The 14,401-nt window shown below is 41.4% G+C and overlaps 1 protein-coding gene across 1 annotated transcript in view; it reads right to left on the bottom strand.

The window, feature by feature from the left end:
- Positions 1–10,627, bottom strand: part of bmp7b (bone morphogenetic protein 7b) — a 28,887-nt gene extending 18,260 nt beyond the window's left edge. Inside the window, exon 1 of the mRNA XM_018756572.2 lies at positions 9,582–10,627. Coding sequence (XP_018612088.2) covers positions 9,582–9,981 — 400 coding nt within the window. The 5' untranslated portion in view covers positions 9,982–10,627. The remainder of the gene's footprint in view (positions 1–9,581) is intronic.
- Positions 10,628–14,401: the final 3,774 nt, after the last annotated feature.

Here is a 14,401-nt window from a genome sequence, read left to right as displayed (position 1 = left end):
TTGCTCAGTTGCACTTCGTTCACGACTCTCATCATCGGAGTTCCACAATTACCCTTCCCTTCTGCCACGGCAAGTGTTACTTGGCACTGAGGAAATGTGAAAGGAACGCAACATCGTGTCCCACTGAACATCTCAGGGAAAGGATTTTTTTCCGCTGGAGTTTCTTTACAGAAGGAAGAACTTCAGATATTTACAGAGAACACAAATGCAAGGATGTAACTAAAAAATCTACTTGGGATTTTTATTGTTCATGTGGGTTTAGTTAATGCTTGAATGTCACCAAAGTTAAATCAGCTGATAGACACATGACAGGAAAAGTACAGATAAATATAGCACAGTGTGGAAAAATGATCCTTAAACAAGGTATAAATATAAATAATTCAGAGACCATGAGAACTGTACTTCCACATTGCAAGAACTAATGCGATAGATTTTAAATGCAATTTTCGGCTGAGAAGGGTCCTGGGGACCAGTATTTTTTGGTCTCGTCTGGATTTCCTACTACTACTACTGCTGGGTTGAATTGTTCTTTTTTTCTTAATTTAGAAATAATGGTAGGCACACCCTGCTGGCACTATTTCAACCCAGAAAATCTGCAATTTATTATAGGCTATTGAAGAATTCGCAGTTTCTAAGTTTTTACGTGTTTTCTCAAGTCAGGTTAGAGTTTTTGTTATGAACAGAATCTATGAAACATTTAATTGTATATTAGTTAAAGACATTGCACTCTTTAGGAATGAAGCTACAGCTGATCGATGAGCTTTGCAGTTTTGGTGAAAATCTTTCGCTGATGATATTGCCTCGACTGGTAATAAAATTAAAAGATCTCAAGCTCAGTTACCTGAGCTGCCAATCTTGTTTTTTATCTTGGGCTGACACTAAATCGCAGGTCCGTGGGTACTGCTGTAGCCGTGGGTTTGATTCCAGCTCAGTATGTGCGGAGTTGACATTTTGTTTCTGAACTTTGGATTTGCCGTAAGTTTGTAACCATCTGACTATTATTAAATGTAAAGGGCATCGAAACAAATGATTTATGGCACTGTGGGACAGTCATAACAGAGCTGTAATCACCCCATAAAAGTACCAAGACCTTTTTGTGCCCTCTATTATTGCTTCATCCAGAGCTCAATGAAACTGAGTTCTCCTGTCCATGTGTCTCATTTCAATTACATAACTCAAGACCCGAGATATATGTCAGGTTACCTCTATTTGGCAAAAAACATTTTGTTTGTAATTACAGCAGGATTCTGCTGAAGCATGTCATTGGGTGGACCCGAGACCTTATTATCACTGTCCCACTGGCCAAACTCATTTCATCAACGCCCAGCTCTAGACACCTAGTACTGCATGGCAACTCCACACTTTAATGTATTTTATTTCTCTGGAAAAAAAGTTAGCACACATTAAGAAAAAGTGGGAAAATTCACCCAGCCTTAAGATGTAAATTAAGACCAGTTAACTAGGAAGTTGCTCTTCAGAAAATCACCCATCATCTTTTTCATGTGGTTTTGAACCCATATTCTAAGATAATGGTTTTAACTCTTAAGCTAATGGACCTCCCAGAGTGCCAATACAGCCACAAGCAGGAATATAACTTGAAGGAGCAGATTAATGTATATTACCATGAACAGAATAAATATGCCAATTTATAAGGGTAATGTAACTCAAACCAAGCATGTAACTCAGACAAAGGGGGAAAGACATGAAAAAAGCCTCAGTACTGCTGTTTACAACGGCTAAGGGTTCCCTCCTCATTGCTTCTCACACAGCTTGTCATGTTTCCACTCCTTATCACCTGGCCTGTCTCTGTGAGGCTTGCTGTCAGCTAGCAGTCGTCCCACATTTTAGACACTGCTCTGTTTCACTCACCAGTCAAGTGCTTCATCATTTCCACACTGGACATTTTTATTTGTTTTAACAACATTGCAGTTGGTCAGCAGGTCACAGCTTTCATCCAGTCCAAAAGCTTGTTTTCTTTTTCAACTTGCAGCTCTTTCTTTCCACCATCTCTCTAGTCTGAAAATCAAGACATCGGGCTCTAGTTTCATTATGGTAAACCTTGCAGAAATTACTGGCAGAAACAAAGAGCATGGTACAGTCAAATATGCTAGTATCAAAAGGTGGTGGAAATGGAACAGCCAACGGTAAAAAAAGGAATTGGTTTTGACTGCAGCAAAGTAACAATCGCAATATAGCAAACAATAAACATGAATGCCAGTCCTCAAAAAATTTCTGGAATGGAAGACAACCTCTGGAACGAGTGTGTATTAGACTGGACCAATAAGGATGGGTACTCTTGCCTTTATAAGAGTTATGTCTGCAGTTACCATGGTAGCTTTGCCTAAATGTTTTGTAACAATGTGTGTCCATTAAGAGTATTTTAGAAGCATAGCATGAGGTCCAGAAGTAAGTACGCATGGAAATGGTTCACAAAACCCTCATAACAGTTGGGACTTGCGGTTGCTTTCTACTGAACTTGTTAAATGTTGTCTACAGTACATGCGTTTCTTCGTTCACAATGGGCCACTTCAGTAATGGCTTCTCATTTCTCACTTCTGCAAAAACATCAGAAATATGACATTTATTCTCTAGAATGGGAATCTATTTTGTTCACAGTGTACATTTGTATCACTTAGTTTAACAAAGCAATAAACCCGTTTACCTTTTTAATTTACAACTGCAAATTAAAGCCTGCTGGTGGGCATAAAATGTAGCTGGCTGCTGACAGTGGAATTGGAGGTAGCGATACCACTCAATGTGCTGCTCTCCAAAATTGTCTCATTGGTGATTTCAGGATTACCCCTTCTTTGTGTTTTGTGACTACTGATTACTGTCATTTTCCATTGTTTTCTGAAGGAGGTTTGTCCTATTTATGACAGTAAAAGAGTTTAAAAAAACACACACACACATTTAAAACAAAGCATTTTTGTCAACATGTTAACAAAAAAATGTACTTTTTAGCACTTCAGTATCCCCAAAGCCCTAAAAAATTAAAATAAATCAGATTTTATAAATTAGCATTAATGTATGGCCAATATACTATGCAACTAGTCTAACTATATCCACAGTGAGCTTTATACAACATGATAAAAACTGTCCAAATGTTCTCATCACACCACCGTTTAACACAGGGTCCCCACTGACCTTGGAGGAATGTGACAATTCCTAAGGAGCTGCACACAGCCAGCAGAATATCCGTTTGACACCCACAACAGACATGCTCGTCTGCACTGATGGTAGCACATTATGAAACTTGTTAATCTTGGCAGTGGGTGGACACTGTGCTAGTGGAGGTTTTAAACCTAGAAATCACACGCCATCCGGTATAACTTGGCTTTCTGCTCTCTTTCACATCATGAAGTTAGAGCCTTTGGAGTTTGTTAGATATGTCTAGCCATTTCCACTGAGAGGTCTGAGAACTTGAGAGCTATACCATATTCAGTGCATCATTTCCCAATCCATGCCACAAACCTTATTGTGCATATTCCATTTAAAACCTGCAAACACAGTTTTCAGTCTTTGCTGATACTGTGCCAGCAAACCGTATGCATATATGAGCAGTTTTTTTGCTCTATAAATCTGCTTATCCCACATACAAGAAACAAAAAAACTAGAAAATTATAGTGTTCTTTTTGTTTTTAAAGAAAGTTCCCACATTTAAATTTTCATTGTTTTTAAGCCAGGAATTCCTCAAAAAAATTAGACTGGTTTCATAATTCACTTAACCATCACACACAAATCAAAACTAAACTCATTCTGAACCCATCTTACAACATTTTGCATCAATTATGTAGCATATGTGCATTTAAATATTCTATGACAATTGCACCCAATGAGTAAAAATCACAACAGCACAGAGTAATTGGAAATGAAGTTCTCACACTGCTAAGTGTCTCTTTGCTACTTTGCCAACATTTCTTTCTTTTCCATCCATATCATTTCGGCCACAAAACAAGAGTCTGTAATGCAAACCTCATTGGCAAAAATCTAAGCCAGAATGTTGAAAAAATGGCTTTCAAGGGTTTTACAAAGAGTACAATTTCTGTACATATTTAATGATCACAAGTAAAAACATATTACATGGAAAAAACACTAATGTAAAGCAAGGTTTGAGGGACAATCTGTCTTACGAAGTTTCTTTTCAGTCCATTTAAAATCACAGTTAGAGTTTCGGCCACATTGGCAACTATAAAAAACTCCCAATATGAGCAGCAGGTATCAAGTATGCTAGGAATAAAAGGGTCACAAATCTTTTGACATTACAAGCAGGTGAGACAAGGTTTGGGGACATGATTTCTGGTTGTTCCCGAGCGTACTCATATAAATACTGCTGAATATCTCATTTGATGGGAAAAAAAAGACCTCTGATGCTAGAGACGCACAATCTGCTTGTAACATTTTTTGTTTTCAACAGCTCTGGGTCCCATGAGTTGTCTTTGCAAAGACTACTGGCCAAAAATGGTTGCCTCAATGCACACTGAGATGGCTGAACATCCCAGAACAAAAACAGATCTCCTTTGCAGCCCACAGGGTGGGGACCAATTGATCCAAGGAGATAAAAAGTCTACACACAGCTGCTTTGGCCTGTAGAACATGAGCAATGTCTGTATTAAATCCTGACAGAGCCCAACAGGCAGCTTTCAGAGAACTGGAATGCAAGGCGGCTCCTTCAAGGACTTTGAACAGCAGGCTGCAGCTGCACAGGTGGGCAACTCGCCCTGGACTTGGGCAACACCTCCACTGGGGGGCTCTTGTGAATACCCTCCCTTGCCAACACTAGACCCAACCTTTAAACATCTACTGCAGGACAAGAAACATTCATATTTATTCATTTAGCAGATGTTTTTCTCCAAATGGACATAATTCAGTGTAAGCAAAAGTACATTCTAGAACAAAGAGCTTCAGATCAAAATGCAGTCAGCTGGTCTGACACTACTGTTTTGCTGATGTACATTTCTCAAGTAGCTGCCTACAGAATTGAGAGTCAGACAAGAAAATACAAAAGTGATTATGCCATATGGCACAACACAAATTTCTACAGAAGTTCCAAAAGACATGTTTTAAGACTTTCCTTGAATGTTAGAATGAATTTGGTAGGCTTAAATGACAGAGGAAGCTCATTTCACCATATCAATGCCAAATCCAACAACCTACAGACTTTCAGTTTCAGACCCATTGAGAATGGGACCACCAAGGAGCCAGATGTGCAGCAGCATAGTCCTTTTGCTGAGATTTAGGAGATTAACAAGTCCAGAAGGTATTGGGGTGCTGATCCTTTGATACTCTTGTAGGCCATATTCAGAGCCTTGAAACTGATGTGGGCAGCTACAAGAAGCCAATGAAGTCTAAAAGGGGATATACATGGAAATTCTAATATTTACACTATATTTTCCAGTTGAGCAACTGTGTATGGTCTTCAGAGCACTTTCTGAAAACACAACTTATCACAACACATGTAGAGAAGTCGAGCAATAGGGAGTGACAGCCCTTATAACTCAAGCAAATCTTCCAACCAGTTTTTTTTGTGAAAGCTCAATTACTTGCCTGTTAACACACATTATAAAGCTAGTGAAATGACTGTAGGCTGAGTGGCACCTCTCCAAAGACAGGTTGCGCAGTGCCCTACAGCTTCACAATGGAAACGGCTGTTGCAATTAGCCATTGTTTATGTATGACTCATTGTCTGTGTTTACTAGTTGTTTCTCAGGTTCACAGCCATTTACCATTAACAATTTTTCCAAAAGGAAAAATTATACTGAGCAAGTAGGAAGGCGTTCATGGCAGTAACCAGAGGCTGATGGTTTCAGTGGGTTTTTACTCCTTAACATCTGCTGCATATTAAAAGTAACAACACACCTTTTATTCACCATATCACTCAAATTCCTGCCAAAACTAAGTACTTTTTAACATGGTATTCCTCCTGAGAGAGTCAAGGCAGCTGACTTAAATCATGAATATTATAGACCAAGGGACCCATTAGGGATGGTAATACCTGATCATATACAGATGCTGGAGAACACGCACTATAGGGTCTTTTCAGTTTTCCTATGTATAAAGCTGGCAAATCCTCATATACACAAGGACAAACCAAGAGGAACCTGTGACTAACCTATTCAATAAAGCAATAAAACCTGAGCAATGCATTAATTTCCACTGTGAGCTAAATAACAAATAACAGACTGGTAAGTCACACGGGTTGTTCCCTAAAATTGCAGGCCACAGCCAAAAGGCCAGGAATGACTTCACTGCATATATCGGATCTGCTCCAGCCCAACGGGCAAGGCGCTCTGGAAGCTGTGGTTTGTTGAGAGGAAATGCTTTAATTCGGTGTGTCTGTGGGCTAATGTACCAGGGGCCAAAGAGACCAAATGAAGCAGTTCGCCAAGAACAGTAAGGAAATGCGGAGGAAACCAGGCTGCCACTCAGCGGGAGAGGAGACCCAGGACTTGGAGGCTTTGTCAGCACTCCTCCTGTCCACAAGGAATGGGGTGGTTGATGCTCAGAGGCTTGAAAAAATCAGCTCTTTTCTTTTCTTGCTCCTTTTTTCTTTCCATCTCCATCCACATCACTATTGTCTCAGTCCCTCTTTTTCTGCCTCACACAATCACACCTTTGTTTTGTGCCAAGGGTGAAAAAATAACTGCCACACAGGAGACAAACTTTGAGGGACTTTCCTTGGATATTGCCACAACTGAGCTGTCTGGTCTTTCCAAACCAGTCCCAACACGCTCTACCGATTGTGGGCCGGAGGGGTTACTTAGGGGGAGTCGGCAGCTCTGATAGCATCTGCTCTTTTGTCTGCAGTGCCAGGTCAGGGAATAGATTTAGACAATCACTCCAAGCAAGCTTAGAAATGCTTCTAACAAAAAACCAAAAGTGTGAACTGTCCCATGTCACCTACAACGGGGTATTACAATTCAACTCAGATATTAGCGAATGCGCAACTGTTTGATTGCTGGTACAGTTGAAGTTCAGCATTTCTTGGAAATCGAAACAAATCTTCAAGTTCTACTCTCAAATTTTACATCTGTAGGTATTGGGTCCATTGTCTTAAATATAGCATCATATTGCATGCTAAACATTAACTGCCTGAGTCAAACTGTACTGGTAGTAAACTGAGTCTCAGATAGCTATAGGAATTAGAGCCTACTGATGTAGCAGAAACACCCTCACCCACAGGCCACATGTCATATATTTCACTGTGATGAACGGAGGACTGTGGTGTGGAGTTAAGGGTTGTATTTTAGGGTTATAATACAATAATATCCCAGAGAGCTCTACATACATGCACAAACCATCTTATATGAAGTCATTCTGGGGAACGTAGCTTTGAAAAAGTTGAAAGAATAACTGATTCTCGGTTTTCAATTCCTTCTTCTTCCTTAAACCATGGCATTTAAAATTCCAGAGCAGAGATATGGGAAAAAACTCTTAGCATGTTTATATATTGACATACACACCTCTTAAATTAGCATTCAATACATATTTCTGCTCATGGTCATTTTTAAACTCCTAAACAAAGAAAGAATTATTCTTGATTTTAAAATGCGTAATTATTTACATATTTTTAGACAAATTATATATTTGTATATTGCAGAAGGAAGAGCAATCAACCGAATAAAAATATAACTTAAATATTGTATCTTATTAGACTGACTGGTATAATTTAATCTGTCTGTAATTATACTTTTTCCTGAAATTATGCACAGACTTCTTTGGGTCTTTCACATATGTTAAGAGATATTGAAAACCACATTTTCACAAGTGATCTTCAATCAAAAAGAGGTCTCTAGCTAACAAGAATTGCAAGTCATAACACTTGCAGTTTTCAGGGACATTCTTAATATCAGGGAATACAATCAGTGTTTCTTGTGTCTGAAAATGATTGTACACAACCATTACTATTATTCAGAATCAGAAATTAGAATATTAGATTTAATTTCTTAAATTTAAATTGCAAAGTAGTATCTTAAACTTTAACACAGAAGCATTTAAATTGTCCAGGATCTTTGCTGTAGAACGGAGGCCCTTTTCGAGCTTTGCGGTCAAATGCAACTGTGTGAGTCAGTCTAAAAAAGTCACAGCGTAGAAGCTCCCACTATAATTACAAATTTCAGAAAAAGAAACAGTGTCACCTCCCATTCTGTTGCCAAACATGCCAGAAATTATCTTTTCAGAACTCATAGGCTGCAGAAGGACTTCTGAGACAATGTAATTCCCTTGTTCGTCAGGTGGTTCTATGACACTGTACAGTTCAAATAGCTGCTGACACATCGAAAGAAAATCATAAGTTTCAAAAACATACTCATAGCTGAAATAAGTTCAAAAAGCTGCATTTAAGAATTTTCATGCTGATGCAAAGATCCAAGAGTCTAACTGAAAGATTTACTGTTTGTTATCCCTCAAATTTATTACTGGAACTATTTGAATAGGAAAAACTGAAACACATCTGTAGAGCAGCAATATCTGATCTTTGATTTGGTTCTTTCATTGCACTGCAGTATTCTTTATGTGTGGCATGACTGCCAAAGCTGTATTCAGTCCCCATGACATGAGTAAGAGCAACAGACTGCTAGAGCAAAGGAGAAAGATGCGTCGCAATGCGACATCTTCGGAGAACTTCTGAGAACCTTGGCTAAATTGTTCAGTGGAACAAAGACAAGCTGTGTCTGCTGAGTTTACTGTAGCTAAGACAGTTTGAAATCTACTAAAGGCTTTCTAGGTCTGTGAGTTCAGCTTTAACAGGCTGACTGAGTAACATGCTTAAAGAAAGTAGCAACACAGCAAAAAATGGTGTTTGGAAAGACCAGGTGTTTGGTTTGGGGAAAAGCTTGCGATATCCTAAGAGGATAAAGGCTGGAACACTTAAGAAAATTTAATAATAATAATAATAATAATAATAATAATAATAATAATAATAACAATTTTTCCATAGTCTTCGGACCATACCGAGAAACACTTTCAAAAATATATTTTGTAAAGTTTACTCTATTGAATTGTTTCCAAACAGTTCAAGACACTTCACGCAGGGCTTTATTTTCGAGATGCTGAAACTATATTATATATTTGCCATCTATGAGCAATAAATTGTCAATCATTTAAACAGGGAAAAACGTGATATCCGCGTCCTTCTTCTCTAAGCCTAAGGTACAAAGTTTCCAGTTACTGAACAGAGCCATGACTACACGACACCACGTTCCAGTTGTAGCACCTTTCTTTCATTAGCTCGAGAAAATCAATTAATTAATTAATAAAAAAACTTTTTTTTCAGCCGGATAAGTCAAGCATAATAAGCAAGCAGGTCTACGCGCGAGCGCACATGATTCATCTTAGACGCGCGTTCGTTCTCGCCTGCTGCGTGGTGCGGGTGGGGGTCTAAAAGGTAGAAAAGTCCCCACTAGGCAGCCTAGGCTCATCTTCCCTTGGCTTCAATAGTTAGATGACTGTTGCTGAAAGACAGAGGGACTTGCGGTAACGAGTGACCCCCGCAGGGAGCGAGATCCTATCCAGGTAAGCGAGCGGCCAGCAGCAGTACCGTGCCGTGCCGTGCCGTGCCGTGCCATGCGTGCGTGCGTGCGTACCCAGGTTGACGAAGCTCATCACCATGTCGGCGTCGTTCAGGAAGTTGTTGTCCTGCAGCGTGGCGATCGGCGGCCCCTGCGTGGTGAACACGGGCTTGTACGGGTACGAGTAGCCGTCCTCGTCGCCCTCCGTGGACATGGCATTGTAGAGGTCCAGCATGAACATGGGCGCCGCGTTGTGCTTGCCGTGGAGGTGCGGCCGCGGCCGGTGCGGCAGCCCCAGGATGGACAGGATCTCCCGCTGCATCTCCCTGCGCTCCTGGCTGCGGAGGCGCCGCTGGATGAAGCTCGAGTGGACCTCGTTGTCCGCGCTGAGGTTGCTGAAGACGCTCTCCGCGAGCACGCAGCAGCCCCACGCGAGCACGAGCGCCGGGGCGCTCCTTGACAACACCGAAAGCATGGCGCGCGCAGCACTCGCTGTGACTGTCGCGCACCGTCCCAGCGTCTCGCGCGCGGCTCGATCAACAGCGCAGAAGCTCCGAGTCGAAATTCAGCTTCGAAACGTGTCTCGATTTCCCTGCATCAGCTCAGCTCGCGCATCCTGGGACCTGGCCGCGGAGGGCGATCGGACTCAGGTTCTCCTCCAATTTGCGCGCGTGTGGATCTCAGTCCAGGGCTGCGCTCGGCTCGCTCCCCTCATGAGGCTCGCCTCCTCCACACCGTCTTCTGCGCGCTGTCCAGCGACCCGATCGTGCGCGAGACGAGCGCTCCGGACAGCGCGATCGTGTGCGCCGGGCAGACCTCGCAACTTCTGAGGAGGTGCTATTTGTTTGGGGAGGGGCAGAAAAAGGCGGTGAGCAAAGCGCAAGGCGGGCAGGGGACAGGGGTGGCTGGGTGGCTCGGTGGCTCGGGTCAGGTAGGCTATGGGTGGACATCGAGGTTATCTCTCAGGGTGTTTCTCAGTGCCTTCGTAATGAATGGGTGGAGACACTGGCCACCCCTGGCCACAGGAGCAGTGAAGAGGCATGTCTGCTCCATTGTTCATCCCCAGTTTCTCTTGTTTGGAGGTAACAAGGGTAAGCGCTCCTACATGTCCCTCACAGGTGCCCGGCACATGATCTATTGTTCCTGCCTTTGACAAGTGGCTGCTTGTCTGTGGTGGGGCTTCATTAGACCCCACAGTGGATGTGTAAGGAGGTTACCTGTGCCAGCAGGTAGTTTAGTGGTTCTTGCTGCTCATGTTTTATGATGCGAAGGCTCCCAGTTCAGTGCCTCTCGAGTCTGCTGCAGCACTGTCAATCGCGGTGCTTACCTGAACTGATACAGTAGGAATACCCTGCTGTATAAATGAGTAAATCGTTATGAAGTTAGCACTGTAGGTCACTTTTGACAGGGTAGTCAGCTGAATAGACAGTAGTAATGATACTTTGGGAGGAGCGTAGCAGGTGACTCAGGTCCTGGGTTTGGATCTGGCACAGTCAGTGTGGAGTTCACGTGTTCTCCTTGTATTTGTGTGGGTTTCATCCAGATGCTTTGGGCACCTCCCATAATCCAAAGATTCATTCCAGGTGAACTGGTGGCTTTAAACACCCCTTTGTGTGTATTTCTGGGTGAATGAGTGTGTGTGATGTTCCTGCAATGGACCGACACTGTCCAGAGTGTGCCTCGCTTCGCAACGTATGCTTCTGGGATAGGCTCTGAACCACCCCAACCCTTCACTGGCCAAGCAAGTGTGGAAGTATGGATAGGTGGATCAATAATTTATTGCCAAATACAGCTCCTACACCAGTTATGCCTTCCTACTTGCCTATGAAGGTACAGGGTATCATTACCTTCCTCTTTATTTTCTGTGGCAGGTGAAAGAATGCTTAAATGTAATGTCTTCTGAGAAGCATTGCGGCCAATACCATACCATCTTTTCATTTATATTAAATATTTTATACAGCAGAAAGGAGGTCCCTTGAGGAGTAATTAACAATAATTGCTAGTAGTAATTATTATGTCAACCTCAACCTGAAGACTGAGAATAAGTAACCGCATTATTGCTCCTCAAAAAGCACAGAAAAATGTATCCAGATGTTAATTTATACAAGACCCTTATGTCTTCCATTAAGCATTACAGCTGATGTGTTTTTTTTTTTTTTTGCTTTCAGTATCAAAATGGCTAATTTTCTTAAATAACTTTTATTGGATGGCTTTTCATATAAAGCTGACAACATTTAGTCATTCATTAAAGGGACATAATGGACACAGTTTCATATTTTAACTAGCGGTCACAAAAGAATGAAGGGGTGGATATTATCTCAGCTTAAGAAGTTTGGCTTGGCTCTCTTTTTAAATAGTTACACCACTTTCAAAGTAACAATAAAATGTGGTTTATATTTCAGCTGTTACTGTCATCATGCATTTTGTGTCCTTGTATACTATTTTACTGTTTTTAAGTGCCTTTTGGCAGGATGCTACAAGTGTAAACACTTCTTTTGGGTTCCTCAGATCAAATAACTGAATAGAAGCACATGTTTACATTGTGGGTTCTGATTGAAGAGTTAAAAAAAGCATGGTTTGAGTTAAGAACATCCGGGATCTGACTTTATAAGGAAACGGTCCAGTCCTTACCCATAGAAATGGTAAGTTGAGGACTGTCAATCTTTAAAAGGACAAGAGGAACTGACCTCTTTATTCTAAGGTCTCTACCCCAGATGACCTGTACAGTAAAAGAGAAGAGAAGCAAAGCAGAACAAGAGCCTGTTGGTCTGCACTGACCTTCTTCTCCCTCCCATCACCAACACACACACACACACACACACACACACACACACTCTCCCACCACATCCACAGACTTGCCTTCTTAACACAGTACCATCTACACTGATATTGTTTATTTCATTGCATTTGTATGCCCTGGTTATTCATCACTGCTGTTCCTATGCCCAGAAAGTGCATACAAGTGGATACGTGGATATATTCGCCCATTATATCCGGCCATGTGTGAACACATGTAAAAATTCATAATTTCATTGACTGAGATGTAAGTTGACATATTTAGCATGCCAAAATTGACCCTGCAGCTTGTTTCTCCTCTGGTAAAGCAGCCATGCCATGCTGATAAACACCCATCTTTAGACCCAAGGGATGGGGTTGGTTGTACAATCATCTGGAAAGAAGATTATGCAATGCTTGCATGAAAGTAAATTATCATTTGGGATATGTATACCAATCAGTGTCATAAATATGACAGATAATGGGCAATTAACATATAAATTCCTCATTTTATTTTTTTTTTACCTAGTAACACTGCCACCTTTGAACTCATAACAGTGGCTATTACAAAAACGCTCATACACAAAACAAATGGCGTGCAGTAGTAAAACAGCACTGCGGATTCCCAAAGGCAACACTGCAAAGCCCTTAAACGCAATATGCCACGGCCCCGTAGATGCAACGAGACTTGGCCGACTTGCCTCCTTCTGCTCACAACGCGGCACTCCCGCCGTTTGATACACGTCCTAACAGCTTTGACAGAGGTCAGATTAATATTTATCCTCAATGTTGCCTTAAATGCCACTGGCTGTGCTCCTTTGAAGGCTAAGGGCAGAGCACAGCAGGCCACTCTGAAGACGATACAGCGGAGCTTTTTTTGAAGGTAAAGTGACCTTTAAATGAAGCAGCGCAGGGTCACGGGTCACATTTTTCCCTATCCAGATTTCTAGAGCAACCCCACTGTGAGCTCTGCACACCAGCCTGTAAGAAACCAAGCCAGGTGAGGCTGAGCGATAGCAAATGTTCCTCTTTGCATCTGACACTCCCACTCCTGTAAACAGCAGGCACATATGAAGCACAGCTGTCTGACTGCAAAAAAAAAAAAGCTCCCGTGCCGCTTTGCTTTCCTCCTTTTTGTGTTTGGCCTTCTTAAAGTGTACAGTATTTGTTGTATATATTAATTTGATATTAATTTAAAAAAGAATGTGCTTTTACTGTGCTCTATCTGAAACACCCGATGATAAAAAATATCTTATCTTCCTTCTGCTACTTATCTAAAAGGATATGTAGGTTAATTGCTGTAATTTACGATTCAGTTCACTGGAGAGAGATCTCATCAAGTGCATCCACCTGCTGGAGACACTTGTGGAATGTGTACAAAAAACAGGAAATGGAAACACCAGGATTCAAGGGTCATACAGCATGTTACATATTCACAGTTGCTATACATATGTTACCGCTCATAGTATGTGTGTGGCCTTGTTTTTCCATCCTGAAAAAGTGGACATTGTAAAGATTTCCCTACGAAACTATTTTTTTTCTTGAACTTACCATTTTGAAACATAAAAGTGCTGACTCTTTCTTTTTAAGTTTCACTGGAGCAGGGTAGGAGACTCGTATTATTTTAAAGCAGGAGTCATTGTGTATTAACCAAAATGGTGTGTATGTATGTGCCTGTCAGTTCATTTACGTGTATTTAGGATGGTATTACATGCAGATATGGCTGCAAAGGAAAACTTCAATTACCATGCATTTGAAATACACTCAGTGACAAAGGCTGCTATAACGTGTCATTACGTATTAGATTGAAGGTGGTGTTGAAGGAAAAGGCTTGATCAAAGAAGAAATAAAATGAGAAGAACATATTCCATTACCAGAACACAACATTGGTCAGAAATACTGTGCATGAGTAAAAATAGTCAAAACTGGACTTTGCAAGCAGGAGATGATCTGGTGACTCATGCTTCACCATGCTTCACCATGCTTCCGAGGAAAGGATGAGTGTATGTTGGGAGTCAGATGCAGGAAGTCAATGTTGTTGAGAGCATGTTTCCAACAATAAAAAGTTCTTGGTATTCAGTAACAGGGGCATTTTCTGATGTGCCAAGGGTCCATTTATT

This window comes from Scleropages formosus, chromosome 2, assembly GCF_900964775.1.
Source record: "Scleropages formosus chromosome 2, fSclFor1.1, whole genome shotgun sequence".
Taxonomy (NCBI): Eukaryota; Metazoa; Chordata; class Actinopteri; order Osteoglossiformes; family Osteoglossidae; genus Scleropages; species Scleropages formosus.
Note: the sequence above shows the minus strand (reverse complement) of the source record. Positions and strands in the feature narration are given on the sequence as shown.